The sequence below is a fragment of the Phacochoerus africanus genome, chromosome 12, assembly GCF_016906955.1.
Source record: "Phacochoerus africanus isolate WHEZ1 chromosome 12, ROS_Pafr_v1, whole genome shotgun sequence".
NCBI classification, from domain to species: Eukaryota; Metazoa; Chordata; class Mammalia; order Artiodactyla; family Suidae; genus Phacochoerus; species Phacochoerus africanus.
The window spans coordinates 30,146,527-30,162,478 of record NC_062555.1 but is presented as its reverse complement, the minus strand read 5'-3'; the positions used below and the strand labels follow the sequence as shown (position 1 = coordinate 30,162,478).

At 61.7% G+C, this 15,952-nt stretch overlaps 2 protein-coding genes across 10 annotated transcripts in view; one reads left to right on the top strand and one right to left on the bottom strand.

The window, feature by feature from the left end:
* Nucleotides 1-1,789, top strand: part of SYT2 (synaptotagmin 2) — an 83,101-nt gene extending 81,312 nt beyond the window's left edge. For both annotated transcript variants that reach the window (XM_047755253.1, XM_047755254.1), the window contains exon 9: nucleotides 499-1,789. In XM_047755253.1, coding sequence (XP_047611209.1) covers nucleotides 499-705 — 207 coding nt within the window. In that variant the 3' untranslated portion in view covers nucleotides 706-1,789. The remainder of the gene's footprint in view (nucleotides 1-498) is intronic.
* Nucleotides 1,790-6,144: 4,355 nt separating this feature from the next.
* Nucleotides 6,145-15,952, bottom strand: part of PPP1R12B (protein phosphatase 1 regulatory subunit 12B) — a 172,094-nt gene continuing 162,286 nt past the window's right edge. For 6 of the 8 annotated variants that reach the window (XM_047754849.1, XM_047754851.1, XM_047754852.1 and 3 more), the window contains 2 exons: nucleotides 14,143-14,317; nucleotides 10,806-10,856 (listed from right to left, as the gene is read on the bottom strand). In XM_047754849.1, coding sequence (XP_047610805.1) covers nucleotides 14,183-14,317 — 135 coding nt within the window. In that variant the 3' untranslated portion in view covers nucleotides 10,806-10,856; nucleotides 14,143-14,182. Of the gene's footprint in view, nucleotides 10,857-14,142; nucleotides 14,318-15,952 lie in introns of all 8 variants that reach the window. The other 2 variants (XM_047754850.1, XM_047754861.1) reach the window with 1 other exon arrangement.

The following is a 15,952-nucleotide window of genomic DNA, read 5'->3' as shown; positions in this document are numbered from 1 at the left end:
CTCACTCCATCCTTATCACATGGCCTGTGTCTAGCCCTCAATGTCCTCCCTCCGAGACCCCGCAGCCAGGCACCCTCTGGCTTGACCCTGGCCCTTCCATCCCTCCCACCAAGGCCAGTCTCTCCTTCTGAAGCTCGACCCACCCCCCCACCTCACATCCTGCCTCCTCTGTGGCCCTGAACTTGCTCAGGTCCCTGTGCCTCCACCTCCAGCTCCCTCCTGTGTCCTCGCCTCTCTCCCCGTCACTTCCCCGTGAAGCTGCCCTGAGTTCCCTGTGCTGCCGTCAGTGCCCCTTGTCCTCCGTGAGGATGTGTCTGCCTCTCCGTTAGGGGTGAGATCACGGCCTCCACCCCTACGTGCTGGGCGCTGCTGGGCACCTGCTCAGTGACAAGGGCGTGGCCCTGCCCCATGTGACCCCGTCTCCATAGCGGCTGGAGGTGGGAGCAAGGCGCCTGGGGGCCTTTCCACCACCTCACGGACCGCCCCCTCCACTCCCAGAAGGTGCAGGTGGTGGTCACGGTGCTGGACTACGACAAGCTGGGCAAGAATGAGGCCATCGGCAAGATCTTCGTGGGCAGCAACGCCACGGGCACGGAGCTGCGGCACTGGTCCGACATGCTGGCCAACCCCCGCAGGCCCATAGCGCAGTGGCACTCGCTCAAGCCCGAGGAGGAGGTGGATGCGCTGCTGGGCAAGAACAAGTAGGTCCGCGGCTGCAGCCGCCTGCCGCGGACGCGGACGAGACCCAGAGCACTGGTACCTCAGTCGTCAGCCCTGGAGGTTTCCTTTTCCATCTGTCTGTGGTCCTGCCCCCGTCCTTCTTTCTGTCCCTCTGTTTAAAGACCACCGTCCTCTGGCTGTGAGATGGGTCCCCTTGGAGGAGAGCAAGGAGCTGGTTCCGGTGGCCGCCCGGGAGCTGTGCTTGCTGCATGCCCATCGCCCTCGTCCTCCACAGCTCTACCTGCCCGCCGGGAGGCTCTTTGGCAGAAGTTGTGGCATTTCCGTGGTTTGAGTCTTCTGGACCCACAAGGTGGCAGCACTTCCTGTGTCCTGTGCGTGCAGCTCCCCATGCTCCTGGAAGGGGCCATGGACCGTGGGCTCGTGGGAGCAGAAGGCCCTTGGGGACCTGTCTGGACAGCAGCCTGGTCACCAGGAGCCTCGGTCAGGTGCAGGAGCGTGGCGCCCTGGGAGGGGCCGGGAGGCAGGTGGTCCAGAGCTAGGACCAGACCCTGAAGCTGTCCCCCCTTGTCACCACGGCCTCCTGCTGGTGTGGTTCCCGGGACATCCCGGCCAGCTGTTCACTGATTGGCCAGACTTGAAGAGGGCCCGTCTGTCCTGGGACCTCGCGTTGTTGACAGTGGGTGTCAAACTGTGAAGACAGGGGACCCCCCCCTTCCCAGAGAGGCCCCAGGGAAGTGCTGGACCATGGCCCTTCCAGTGGGAGATGGACGTGGCTGCCTTTCCAGAACAGGAGCCGCGCGGTTCCTGGGTGGGGCTCCCTGTTACGCTTTTCTCATTTGATCTCCACGGACGGGCGCTGCCTAAAGCGGAGCCTGGGAGATTTGAAAGGCAGGTGTAAGTGTCCTTGTTCCCTGGTCCAGGTAAGAGGGCTGGTGAGCAGATGGCAGGGATTCTAGGGTGGCGAGGGGCTCCTGTCAATCCTCAGGGGCTTCTCTGTGGACCCCCAGAGGCAGGGCGATCGGCTGGTGGGGACTCAGGCCGGTTCTGCCCCGCGGTCACTTCTGCTCACCTCTGTCCCAGTGTTGATAAAAAAGCCATATATGTGTTAGCCATTTGCACTGAGTCTCCTTGCAGACCTTCCGCCTGGGCTCGTGGCTGGAGGCTGGCACCCTGTGCTCGCACCCTGGCCTCCCTCCCTGCATTCCTCTCTCCAGCGGAGTCCTCATGCTGGGAGGCCCTGTTCCTGGCATCCGTGGCGGCGTGTCCAGTCCCGTCACTGGCCACCCCAGAGGCAGACGGGCCATCTGGGAGGGGCTCCCACGAGAGGCTGCAGAGTCTGCTTTGCAACAGGCAGGGCTTGTGCTTCTGTTCTGCTGTTTCTCATTGGGGACGAGGGCACCTCCTTTGGGACATTGCGGGGTGGGGGTGGGGGCTCGGACGGCTGGTGGGGACAGGCTCCTCTTGCGGCGGCCTTGGACGTGGGGTTTTCTCACTGGACTCTGGGTGTTGACTGAATGATGAGAATTCTGGTTCCAAGGACCAGACTTGTAGGACAAGAGGGTGCCTTCAAGACCGGGGTGGCCTGGCCTGGACGCTCCTGTCCCCAGCTGTGGGATCCGGTGCTTTCTCAGGGTCTCCTCACCCTCCGTGCCCCACAGTCTCCTGCTCACTCCCATCCCTCTGGCCACCTTCTACCACCCGGAGTCTGTCTCGGCCCCCCACCCACCCTGCCCCAGCCCAGGACGCCCTCTCCTGCCCGGGATGGGGAGGGGCAGCACCGTGAGGGTCTGGCTGAGAGACTGGCATTGGCACCTGTACAGAGCCAGGGCACCTGCATGTGGGTTCTGGGTGGCACTTGGCATCTGTTGGCCCAAGGAGCTCCTCTCCCCCATCATGCTTGGGCCTGGGGTCTGCGATCCTGGGCTGTAGGCCCCACATGGGACAGCGGGTCGGCTCGTGAGGGTTCTGGAGGCCTGCAGGCCGTGAGCCTTCACCCCCGTCCACTGCAGAGGGTAGCAGAGGGCATTGTTCACAAAGGACTGAGAGCATGAAAACTGAAACCCAGTCCTACCTGGGAGCTAGAGGTGAGGCAGGAAAGCTCTCATTTCTCCTTGAGTGGTCGCTGCAGAACGGAACCGACGCTGCCAGGGCTCCCCGCAGCTTTTCAGACTTTGGCCATAGACGCTGAGGGCTGGGGGCCACCCTTGGGCGGCCCCAGCTGGGGAGGAGTGGGTGCTGGGCGCGGATGGGAGCAGGGGTTTCACAGCCTCAGTCCTGATCTGTGCTTGTCCCAGGAAATCACAGGTAGCTCGTGCTCCTGCAGGATCAGGTTGGGGTAACCGCTGGCCCAGGGCTTCAGCGAGTGGCGGGGGGGGGGGCTGTTCCCCTCCCCTGTTCCCTCCCTGCCCTGGGCCCTGGGTGGCAGCAGACAGGGAAGGGTCCCTGGGCCTGGGTGTGGTGGTTGTGGTCCCTCAGCCCCAGATTGGCAGATAAAAATACAGGGCACCAAGTTAAATTTGAATTTCAGGTAAACAATAATTATAAAGCATGAGTCCGTCCTGGGCGCTCTTTGGGACATACTGAAAGCGGTTTGTTGCTTACCTGAAATTCTCCATCCCTGCCCTGCCCTGTGACCGCTCCTGCCACCCTCCCCTGCCCCAAGCCCCAGGCCAGGATTGGGTCATCCGGACTTTAGCCCATTTTCCGAGCTGCAGTATTGGGAAGGGGACACTGTGACTTGACGACACAGAATATATTTTTTAGTGACAACAAAACAAGAACCTTCTGAAGCCGTCTGATCCCTGTCTGCCCCTCCCCATGCTTCAGTTTCACACCCAGAGGCAGGTCACCCAGAAACACGCGTGTCCTGTCGAATCCAGATGCATGTCCGACTTGGTGTAAACAGCCGCATGGCCGTGCCGAGAGCCCCCGCCCCACCTTACACACCTGGAGGCTGCTCCTCGGTTTTATGTGTCGAGTCTCATCCCCCCCATCCCACCCCCGTGGGCGCTGAGGGACCAGGGACTCCCCGCAGGCCAGAGCCCAGGTGCCCCGCCTGCTGCTCCCGCGCCCGTCTGTGTGGGGTGCCCCTTCTGTCACTGTTTGAATTAACTGAAAAGCCATAATGGGGCCTCCTGCAGGAGCCCTCGGGAGCCCCCGTCCTCTGCCGGCTCCCACAGAACACTTGTGAAGGGCTCACCTGTCGTCGTCCTCTGCCCTCAGCTCCATGTCTCCAGGTGGATGGTGTCAGAGCTCCTGGTGGGGCCTCAGCAGATGGTCCTATCAGTGGTGGGGCCCTGGGGCGGCGGCCAGCACGCAGGAGCTGTCATGGCTTTGTCTGTCTGTCTGAGGTCAGGTCCCTGCTCCGCTGGGCATGACAGAAGCAGCCCCGTCTCCGTAACACGTGGGCTGGGGCAGTGGCTGGCAGCAAGCAGGACGGGCTGAGCCCCATGTGCTGCCTCCTACAGGGAGGCCCCAGGAGGCCAGGGGGCCTCTGAGGGTGGGGGGCGGCCTCTCCCAGACCCTCTGTCAGCTCCTAGGCCCAGCCTGTACCAGGTGCTGCTAGGGGAGGGGAGGTGTGGACTGTGCCAAGGGGACTTCAGCTCCCGGCCGGCAGGTCCTGGCCCGCGGGAGCAGCTCCTGGCAGGGTGAGGAAGGGGAGGTGGGAGGAGCGGGCTCCAGGCCAGAGGTGGGGAGGTGGGCTTGTGTCCACAAAGCTGGACCCTGGTGCTGGGGGCAGGGCAGAGGCAGAGGATGGCCGAGGCTAGGGTCCGAGGGTGTGGAGGGAGGATGCTTCCTCATCCCCTGGGCACCCCCCCCCGGGGGGGGGGGGGCAAGAGATAAGGGCCCTCCAGGTGGCTGGAGGGGGGGCCTCCAGGACTCTCTGCACAGAAGCCTGATGCTCTGCCCGACTCCCCCCACCTGAGGACTTGGTTTACTGCTTCTGAATTCTGGGATCTGAAAACTGTGAGACCAGGGTGGCTGGGCCCCAGGCCACCCTGGGGTGTGTGGCCCCACCAGGACCCCTGCCAGGTCTTCGCAGGAAGGACACATGTACAGCCCCCCCACCCCCCGCCTGGCAGCACCCCCCCCCCCCATGTGACTCTGTTCTTGTCTGGTCTCTCGTCAGTCTGTTCTTTTGTAATGAGCTGCATCTCCTTATTAAAGAAACTCAACCCAGGCTGGGGGGGTCTCTGGTTGTTTCTGCTCCACGCGGGGCGGGGACGGGAGGACGGGAGGGGCCGTGTGACCGGACGGGTGCCTGTGCTTCCCAGGCTCTGATCACCAGCCTGGCACCTTCCCTAAGGGGAGCAGCAGTGGGGCCAAGTGTCCTCCGGGGATGGGGAGGCCAGTCTGGCATTGATAGGTGATAGGCACACAGGGGTGGCAGGGGTGGCCCAGATCTTCAACTGCCTTCCAGCAGAGCTGGGCTTGGGGACCAGCCAGCCTGAACCCAGAGGATGGGGAGGCTGGCCCTGGAGTGTGCAAGGCTAAGAATTTCTACAAGATCCTCAGCTGCCCCCTTTGAGGCAAAAGTGTTTGGGACCAAGGATAGGGCCTTGGGATTTGTAAGGAAAGAGAAGGGCCACGTGGCCCACAGGCCTGGAAAGTGGTCCCCTGTTTCAGCACCTGCCCCGGCTTTACCTCACCTCTGGGGTGGGGGTGGTGGGCCTCCTGCGGGATTCCAGTGAGCCACATGGCAGCTGCTCTGGACCAGGCGGGAGGTGGGCATCCTGGCTCAGGTCCAGCTCAGGGGGGTGTGAAGGCAGAGTCCGTCAGGTGGGGCTGGGGCCGGTGGGGGGCACAAGCGCTGCGAATTTTGGGGTAGGGCAGTGCTGAGCCTCGTGGCTGCTGGGCACCCAGAGAAGTGACATTGCCAGTGAGGAGCCCTCGCCCCAGACCAGTCTGAACTCTGGCCGCACCTTGGGTTGGGTGACCACAGGGGAGGAGAGTCCTCCTGACCCCAGCCCCCCACCTGGGCGACGGGACGCCACTGGCGTAAACATGGGCTGAGGAGCCAGAGGAGGGCGTGCTGGATGGAGGGACCGGCCCTGCCCAGGTGAGCGAGGCCAGAAGCGGCCACTTGCCCGCGGCCAAGTGCCTCTCCCTTGGGTCTGGACTTGGCTTCCAACAACCCTCTGTGACCATTCTGGTTTAGAGCTATGGAGCGGCTCTGGGCCCTGAACCCAGCAGTGGGCTTGTAGAGACCACCTTGCATCAGCAGAGCCCCCCACCACACGTGAACCCAAGGAGGCACCAGCTCGGGCCATAGTCGCCTGTGATAGCACCATGTCTGTCGCTGGACACCAGGAGCCTCGTCTCCTGAGCCATCGGGCTGCCCTGTGGCCTTGTGGCCATACTTGGGACAGGGGTGCCCAGGGGCAAGGACAATGACACAGACTGAACAGGCTGGCCCCGATGCAAGATGCTATCACCCCATTTCCTAAACTGTGCAGACAGTCACAAAGGTAAAACACAATTTAATTTACTCATTTATAAATACTGTTGTGTTTACAGGCATCATATAGATGTGAATATTATTTCCAAACTTTCAAAACACATAATACTTAATAATACTATATAATAACCAGTGAAACACAGTCATTCATCTCAGGGTTGAAAGGCCACTCAAAATTGCATAAAAATACATTCAGCTCACAAAGCGAATCTGGGCCCCTCCCTGAACCCCCACCCACCCAGGTGTATTTACAAGGAGCCAAGAGAAACAGTCCCATTGGGAGCTTTCACGGGAGGGAGAGGGGACCAGGGTGAAGTGATGGGAGACAAAACACTACCCCTGAAGTACCCACTTTCCACCTGCCTGACCAAGGCCACGGTATGTGTGGGGGGCACCATGAAGCTGCTGCCTGGGTCTGAACACTCAGCAGGAACAGGAGCCTTTGCAGCCTCCCCTCCTGCCCCGGGGTCCTGGGCTCCAGCCCCCACCCTTCCCTCCATCCTGTCTCCCCAGGGCCTGGCTGCACCCACAGGCCTAGACTCCCCGAATCCGCTCCTGTGAAGCAACCACAGCCGACCTGCTGTGCCAGATGCACCGATGCAGTTCAGTTTTCCCACTGTCCTGCTGCAAACAGGGCTGAGCAGACCAGGCGGGGCTGCCTGGGGTCGCCCTGGCCAGACCTCGGGCCAACCTCACCTCCGAGGGCAGGTGGCATGGCTGGGGCGCTTTGGAGCCTGGAGAGTCGGCGCTGACTGCGCTCCCCTCTCAAGCATCGTTGCTCCAACTGGAAGGATCAAGGACAAAGTGTGGAGGACGAGAGAGGGAGGGGGAGAGGGGTTCACGCTGGAAGGACAGGAGCCTGAGGTCCCTTAAAGGGCCACGCTGGGAAAAGTCCACTGGGAACGTTAGGGGAAACCTGGGGGAGTAACAAAATTCCCTCCGGCAGCTCCACTGTCCAAAATGATAAGCAGATGAACTGGAGAAGCTCAGAGAGAAGCTCTGGGGACAGAGGGAGGAGAGACAAAAGATAGGAGTTAACAGAATAACACACTTGGCTGAAGCTGGGCGATCAGACCATGTTCTGAAATGTCTGTGCAGCAAGCGTGCGCGTGTGCACACAGGCTGGAAGCAAGAGTGGCGCCCAAGGTGCTAAAGCTTCCAAGGTGAGGTCGGAACAGCCCTCGCTGGTGCCCGTCTGCAGACAGTTCTCCCAGGAGGGGCTCCTGAGACACATAGTTCAACCCCACATCCCCCACAGCTCCTCTGGGAGTGACTGCACCATCCACATGGCTGCAGCTGGCTGTCGGGACTCTCAATTTGGCCTTTCTCAGCCCCCAGAGTCCACCTCATTCCCAAGGAGTGGTGACAATGGCAATTCCCGGGCTGCCATGAAGGTGATCTGTCTTCAGTCTAATCAGAGCAAGAGCAACTGTCAGTGTCCTTGGCAGGCTCTGCTGCTCCTGAGCCCAACCTGCCAGGGAGCTGAGCGGTCTCTGCAAGAGGCTGGGGGACAAGGGCTCTAGGGGGCGGCCCCTCCCCCAGGGCCCCTCCCTGGCCGTGTAGACTCCCTGCCATGCCCTCTCCCCCTCCGACAGCCCAGGTCCAGATCTGATGGCTCCCCAGAAGCCAGGGATGAGTTTTCATTCCAGAAGGCCTCTCACTGCCTAAGGCGGGGTTGTGCTCAGCTCCCACCAGAACCCCCTTCTAACCCCGCCGGCGTCCATGTTCCTCCAAGCCCAGGATGGTCACCCTTGGGGTAAATCCACTCCCAACTTCTGCACATGGTTTGCATCAAGAAGTCAGAGCAAGAATCCTGAGTTTAAGAAAAGTTCTGATCTTCCTAAGGAATAAACAGCCCATAGCACTTCAAGCCTAGATCCTCCCCAAAGACCAGCCAGCCCTACCTGGGCTCATACCCGGTCACAAGGCCCCTAAGGCAGCAGCCCCATCCTCTTGCACTGCCCCCCTCTGCCCTCACGGGTGCCCCCACGTCCAGGGGGCCTCACACCCCTGGAGCTGCTGAACCCCATGTGGGGCTGAGTGCACAGCTGTGACGGGTGGGACGGGGGCAGGGCCATTGTGACTGATGTGGCTCAGGTGCTGGGTGGAGGGCTGGAGGCCAGGGGCCCAGGGGCTCCCCTGGTGGCAGCGGGTAGAAGTGGGGACCCCCTGCTGGCTTCCCCTTGAGGAGCAAGGTGGCTGGAGGCACCTCTCGCCACCCACAGGAGCACCCTTGGCCTGGATTCACACCCCGGCCCTTGTCTGAGTCACGGGTGGCAAAGGTGGCACCAGGGCAGAAACCCAGAGGTGCACACGAGCTGCTTGCCCCCACTGGCTCCTTCAAGGCCCCAGTGGAGAAGCTGCAGGGCTCCCGCCTCCTGGAGTCCAAGGGCCTTAAGTGCCACTTCAGCTCCCTTCTTCCTGAATGGGGCTTGTGCTGCCTCTGGTGTGCTCAGCGCAGGGAAGTGGGTGAAATGACCGCAAACAGAGCCCTGAGCCCCTCTCCAGAGGCTCAGGGCCAGACGTGCACCTGGGTCTTGGACACGGAGCGGGGGTGGGAGGCCCCAAGAGGAGCAGGTGGGCAGAGGGCAGGCGGCTGCAGGGGTGGCAGAGAGACTTGCCAGAGGCAGGGGGCCACACGGGGTCCCCAGGACTGGATGGGGATGGAGGTGAAGCCTCAGCAGAGACTCTCAGGATGGCTTGATCCAGGAAACAGCAATCCAAGGAGAACGAGGACCCTCCCCCCCAATGCTGAATCCTGTCTGGGTGCTAATGTGACAGGCAGAGCCCCCAGCACCAGGCCCAAGGCCATCACCTCAGGGACAGCATGGCTTGAAGAAACTGAATCCGAGTCTCTGGAAAGAGACCAGAACTGGAGTCTGTGTGATAGAGCCAGCTGTGTGAGGAAGGCCCTGAGGTCATAGGGCTGGTCCATACTGTCACCAACTCAGGCCCTACGACCCAGTTCTCACCCCCAAAAGGCACACACAGAGCTGAGAGTGGCCTGAAACCCCTCCGCCTGGTCTAATACAAGCGGGTCCAGGTGACTTCCTGGCCATTCAATCCTCTTTTCCTGAAAAGGCAGCCCCTGCCCAAGTCCAGGATGTGCTGGGAGTGTGAGGCCAGAGGCCCATGTCACCTCCCCTCCCCAGACCCAGGAACACGCGGCGCTTTGCTAATGCAGGTCTCAGGACGACACAAACCCTCACCACAATTGTGCCTGGAAAAAGGTGGGTGTGTTAGTTTCATGCCCCCCTAAGAAAGGGCTTCTGCCAGAGGGGACGGTGTCCTATTCTGGGATCCGGGGCTTGGGTGGCAGCTCCAGTTTAACGAGCGTGTGATATTTCTGAGGACCCTAGAGAGCTACACTGCCACTTTCTGGAAAGAAAGAAAAGCCAGACAGACCCCCAAACACCGAATGTCACCAGCAACCCTCAGACGACCTGCACACTCAAACCAGCAAAGGAGTGCACTCTTAGAGAAAGTGGACACTCGGGTATTAGCACTGGGGCCTCGAGAACGGACTGAACTGGGCACAGGACTGAAGCCAGGTGGCCCCTGAGGTCTGGCAAGACATCTTAGGAGGCAGCCTCAGGGCACAGGAGGAGGATGGCCGGGACAGAACAGAAGCGAAGAGTGTGCCAGGTGGGCTGATCCACGGGCCCAGGAGGATCTCACCTCAAGCGGGGCAGCTTTCTGCTGGTCAGAGGCCAGAGGCCTCCCGACCATGGCCGGGATGTGGGGGCGGGGGTCCCTGTGTCTCACCCTTGCCCTCTGTGGACAGGTCATCCCTGCGGTGGGGTCTAGGAGAACCAGCGTCTCCCCCAAAGCCAGCCCCCCACCCTGTGCATGGTGCTCTGTGTCCCTGCGTTGGGGCGCAGGGGCCTCAGACACTCTGCTCACAGCTGCCTGTGCCCTGCGCCCTCCCAGCAACCACCCCTGAGGTCGAGGTCAAGGCCAAGGGAGGGACGCAGATGGTGCTCAGGGCCCAACTTCCTGTGCTCAGGGCACAACTTCCGCTGTGCGGGGGAGGCACGTGGGCTGGAGAGCAGGCCTGGCTGTGCAGGGAGAGGCTGGTGGTGTGTCTACACCTGGGGCATGTGCAGTGCAGCTGACGGATAGAGCAGAGTAGGAAGGAACGGGCCAGGTCACCCGCGCCCTGGGGAGCGGGCCAGACACGCGGGAACAAGCTTAAGACCAGTCGGGTGTTACTGGGCTGTTGGTGAAAAGATACCACCACCGGCAGAGGGCAGCTGGGGACAAGTCAGTTCCTGAGAGATGAGGACCACAGCTGCTATCACCCTGGGGTCCCCAAGGGTGTCCCAACACCTGTTCTCCTGGCGCTGGACAGCCCCCACGTCAGAGCCGCTGCCCAGCATCAGGTCCAGGGCGTTGCTTCCAGTGGAGGCCCCACACGCCTGGACCAAATCCGATGTGGATGCACAGCTGGGGGCGAGGTGGCGGCTGGGCCTGGTGACAACATGGCCTTCTCCCAATGGCCCCCATGGCTCCAAGGATCGCAGTCAGGCTTCAGTGACAACTGCCCAAGACCCAGGGTGGGGCTGCAGGGGGGGCACCAGGACGGAGGCGGCTGGACGAGGGCCCCAGGGGTGGCAGCAGGTGCCCCCCACTACTTGGACAGCTTGCTGATGACCCTGATGAGGGCGCCGTTCTCATCTTTCAGCCTCTGGTTGTCGGACTTCAGCTCCGTCAGGACCTGTGGGGAGAGAGGACAGGTGCGTGAGGGCTGGCATGACTCCCCCCCGGAACCTGCTCGCTGCACTGGGGGGGCCCTGCCGAGGGCGGTCACAGCCTCCTTCTTAACACCCAGCTCTCCACAGGCATGGCCTTTCCTCCCCCCGAAAGGGCGTCTGCTTTCAGGGGTTCCTGCCCCTGAACTCACTTATGGCTCAGAGAAATTGGGCCACGCCAAGTGGTGACTCTGGCAAGGGGTTCAGGAAGGATCACAGGGGTCAGATGGACACAGGGAGGGGCACATCTGAGCCTTCCGCCACCCTGCTGGGGCTGGTCCGCAGAGTGGGGCCTGGAGCCACTGTTTCAGGACAGCACCCTGGGTGGTGGGGGAGACCCCTGTCCCACCAGCTCTGCCGCCTCGTCATGCCGAGCGCTGCCCGCTTGTGAATGGAAGGGCGCGTGGCAGCCCCGGGCCCCACTGGAGATGGGCTTTCTACGTGGTCAGGCACGCGGTGCACCAGAGATGGAGGGCTGATGGGACAGTTGGTGTGAACCCTGCCCGCCGGCAGCAGGGCTCGGTCTCACCACGAAGGCAACAGAAGTCTGCGCCCACGTCTGTTGGGTGCCGTGTCCTCCTTGGGGTCAGTCACTCAGGCCAGTGGGACCGCAGGGAGCACCTGGCAGGGGTACCTCTGGTCTGGCCCTGCTACCAAGCACTTGGGGTAAGTCAGGGGCCCGTGAAGGACAGAGCTGCTCCTCAGCCTCCTGTGGAAGAGGGTGGTCGAGTCGTGGAGGCCTGTGCACCGCGGGCACACAGGGGAGAGAAGAGAAAGCAGGCTGCCAGCTGGAGGCCTCGCTCTGAGACCGTGGACAGCTGTCCTGCGTCGACGGACAGGGACGGGATGTGGCCAGCACGAGCCCAAGGCACCAGCTCTCAAACGGGGAGGCCGCACTGGCTGTGGCCATTCCTTCACTGCACAGGTGGCCTGAAACTGGACACCAAGTCCCACAAGTCCAGAAGCTGACAACCCGGCAGCGTCATCAGCACCAGGAACCGAGGCCAGGGCAGACCACGCTCCCCTCTGCGTTTCCATCCTCACCCTTGACCCTTGCAGCAGGCGGGGCTTCCAGGCCCCCAGGAGGATGTGACCCTATGACCTGCCCACCTCTGCAGCCCTGTACCCCCAAGCCCACCCCGGGGCCTGCAGCCCAGGCACCAGTGGGACTCTGAGGCCGCATTCCCAGAACAGGAGCCCGTGGCAGGTGGACGCCCCCCATGGCCACACTCTGCATTTTGGTGCCGGCAGCTGTCCAGTCAGATCTGAGCGCCTCCCTTCGAAAAAGGTACAAGCAAGCTGTCAAACCCTGGAGACTTATTCCACATTAAGAACTCAACTCTTTGGGAAAAAACCGGATGAGGCACTTTCCCAGCCACAACGCACTCCTGCTGACGTGAGGAGGGAATGTCGGGCCTAAAGCTGGTCCCCGGGGCGGGGGACACGGATGTGACACTGCTGGACGATTAAACAGCAACACGGGCTGCAAGACTCTCTCATCTCAACTCTGAAGGCAGCTTTCCTGTTTCCAGACGTCCAGTTTGCCACCGCCTGATGTCAAGGACGAATGGAGCCAAGCACGCTTCCTCCACTGCGGCCCCTTGCCCCCTTGGGCAACCTCTGGAGGAGCGTGGGGCGGCCTCCGGCCCCGAGGGTCCCCACTGGTGCTGCACTGGTGAGTGGAGACCACCTCTCCAGGGGACTGTTAACAAAGCCAAGAAACGAACCCCCAAACCAGGAGGCCGGGCAAACCTTCTGCCTGTGCCTGTCCCCCGCCTCCTCGGCTGGGACAGCGCATTCCTTCCATGAAGGGCTGGACAATGACTGGTCATGAGACGCACACGCCGTGGGCACAGCTCAGCTCCAGGAAGGTCACGGAAACTTGATTCCATGTAATCTTCATGTGTCACCAAATACCGTTCCTCTTCTGCTTTTCCGCTCCCACTGGCCCTGCTGCCGGCCTCCTCCACGTGGCAAACCTTCCAGCCCAGGAGGCCCCTCTGGAAGCGGCGTCCAGGGGGCACCCTGCACCCCGCCGCCTGACCCATGCGGTCTGCCCCCACACTGTGCCCTCTTAGGGGCCTGGGGCAAGTTCCTTAATCTTTCACTCCATTTTTTCCACAAGGAACATGACTGTTCTGGGCTAAACAAGGAAGAGCAGACAGGGTGCTGCACAGCCTCACAAGCGGCCCGTCCATGGCTGGGAGCCCAGGAGTTTGGGCCCCAGCTCTGCCCCTTCCCATGCCTCTAATACAAAGCAGCCCCCAGGTTGCCCCACGTCGGTGTGGAGTCTGGCCCTGATGTGCATTTGCAAGCAGGGCACGGTGCTGGCACTGGGCTGCGGGCACCCCCAGCAGTGTGGCAGCTCAGCCCTTAGGGTAGTTTGCGGCTTCAGATCTAGTGGGTGTTAGCGGCCAGCTGCTGACCCTGAAGGCACAGCAGACAGGCAGAAAAAAGAATGGGCCTTGATCAGGACTAATTAGATCATTGCTGGAAATTAGAAACTCATCTCAGGGAGTGAGACGGCTCAGCAGTGGGCACCCGCCAGGCTGTCATGTGGCCACGCCGGGAAACGAGCCAGCCGTGGGCCTGTCTTTCAGACCCACATGCAGGGAGAGGCCTCCGGTTCTGTGCTTCTTGGTTCACAGGTGACACGGGCCCTGATCCCTGCTGTCACCACCTCCTCTGCAAAGCCCCCGTCCTGCCAGGGAGGGCACGGATCTGTGACAGGGAGGGGGCGATGCCCCCAAGGAGGGAGGAGAAGGCCAAGGCCCAGCGTGGAGGCGCATACAGCACACATGCCAGTCTGCAGGTGGTGGCTGGGTGGGCTGAGTGCAGGGACACGCTGCTCCCTGCCTGGTTCCTAGCCCTGGCCACACGCAGAGCAGCAGGGGAGCGCTGAACAAACCCTGGACCACGGACCCTGAGGGGTGGCCTGGACTGGGTACGTTATGTCTCCCGCAAGCTTGGGACACTGGCCCTGCCCTTGGCACCATCACCCAGGAACCAGGCGACACTGGGGCTGCTGACTGAGAGCCCGCCCTGGTCTAGCAGTGAGCTCCCAGGACTTGAGTGTCCCTATACAGGCAGGCGGCTCCTGTGTGACCCCTGTTCAGTCTCGAGGGGAACAACTCATCAAACAGCCAGCTGCAGCCCCCCTACGCCTCGGCCCGCTCTGCTGTCTCAGGAGCCTGCATGCGGAGGCTGCGGGGCGAGTGCAGAGTCCGGGACCGACAGCAAGAGGGCACCTGCCTGGAGCGGAGGAGGAGGGACATGAGGTGCAGGAGGGGGACTAGGGCCCCTGGGGCTCCGCGGGCTCCGTGGACTCCGAGAGCCGGGCCACAACTCGGGTCAGGGCCCTGTTCTCAGCCTGCAGCTGCTCGTTCATCTGCTTCAAGGTCTGAATCTGTTTTAGCTGGTGGAGGCTCTGCAGAGTGAGACACGGAGGGACAGACAGACACACAGACAGAGACGAGACCAGAGGAGAGAAGAGTGGGACAAAGAAATCAAGTGACCTTCTGTTTCTGATCTCAGCTCGCATGCAAGGAGGGAAAAGAGCGAGGCAGGAGCAGCATGGTCCCTGTATCCTTCCCCTCACTGCTGTTCCTTCTGGGTCCTTCTCTCACCTGATGTTTCATTTTTAAAAGTAAAGGAGGGTCTGTCGTTGAGGCCTCTTCTGAGGGGGCAGGTCCGGTTAGAAGGCCTCCTGCCTGCCGTGGAAGCTCACTGCTCCGCTAGCCCTGCCCGGCACCGGAAGCCTGTTCTAGGAGGCTGTTCTAGGAGGTGGGTGAGGACACGCTCACCCACCCCAACCTGCTGGAGGCTCTGCACCCCCTGTCTGCAGGTCACCAAGGTGCCACGGGCGGACCCCCAGTCTGGAGTTAGAGCTGCGCACACAGGCGCAAGTGGGCCTGCTTGGCCCAGGCACTTACTAGTAGTCCAGCTGTTCCCAAGTGTTACTGTCGCAAACAGAACAACTGGGCCACAGAGGTCCTTCCTAACCCCGGGACCCATGAAGGGTCCAGAACTGCCAGCAGCTGGCGCTAGGCCTGGGCCTGCTCGTGGTTGCTTGCCCTTCCTCAGAGCTCTCAGCCCGATGCTGACATCAGCTCTCAGAGGAGGAAGGTGGGGGGACTGTCCTGCGGGCTGCAGGGACCAAGAGAGGCCTCTCATGCCTGCCTGGGTGGGAGGGACAGAAATGAAAAGCTACAGGAGGAGGACAGGTGTGTGGGAGTGAAGGAAGCAAGAAAAGGAAAAGCAGCATGAAGGGAAAACAGTGAAAAGGAAAAACAAGCAGAGACAAACAGCTCAATCTCTTTCCCTCAGCAGGGAGGGCCTCTGGAGCAAGTGTGTGACCTCTGGGGCGGGGAGGGGGGGAATATGGGGGCAGCACGACAGGGGCTACGTAACCAGATGGGTAGGGACAACGGGAAGTCCCTGGCTCTCGTCCTCTCTCGGGCTGCCACTGGGCCCAAGCCACGGTCCCTGTGTGCAATGCCTCCTTCCTCGGAAGTGACACTGAATATGACAGGCTCATGGATGTGTGAGAACAAGAGGTCAAGGGAGGAGGACATGGCTGCAAAGGCAGGAAGGTTGGGTATAGCTGGGACATGGAGCGGGGATGGAGCGGGGTCAGTCAGGGTCAGCCAGGAGTGCTTCCAGAGCAAGTCAAATAAATCCAATACCAACCTAAGCAGGGACTGGCTGCTGGGCCCCTCATGCAAGGGCCTGGGGCAGGGGGAGGCTGCAGTGGAAAAGCACTAGGCCTGATGCAGGCACTGCCAGGGGCTGCTCACGGCCTCGCTCTGACCCAGCCCCTGAGCTCTTTCCCCAGGAGGATTCATAAGACCTGCCTTTCCGAGTGAAGGCCAGGGAGGCACAGGCCATGTCACCACCAGAGCCCCACAGACATCTCCGGGTCCTGTGTCACCTGGCCTTTACTTGCCAGAGTCAGAAAGCAGGCTCAAGTCGCCTTCTGTCCCTGAGCACTGGCCGACTCTTCAGGGTCACTGGAGGTTGCCCCACCCCCACCCCCGCCCTGCTCCCTCCTGACACTCCTAGA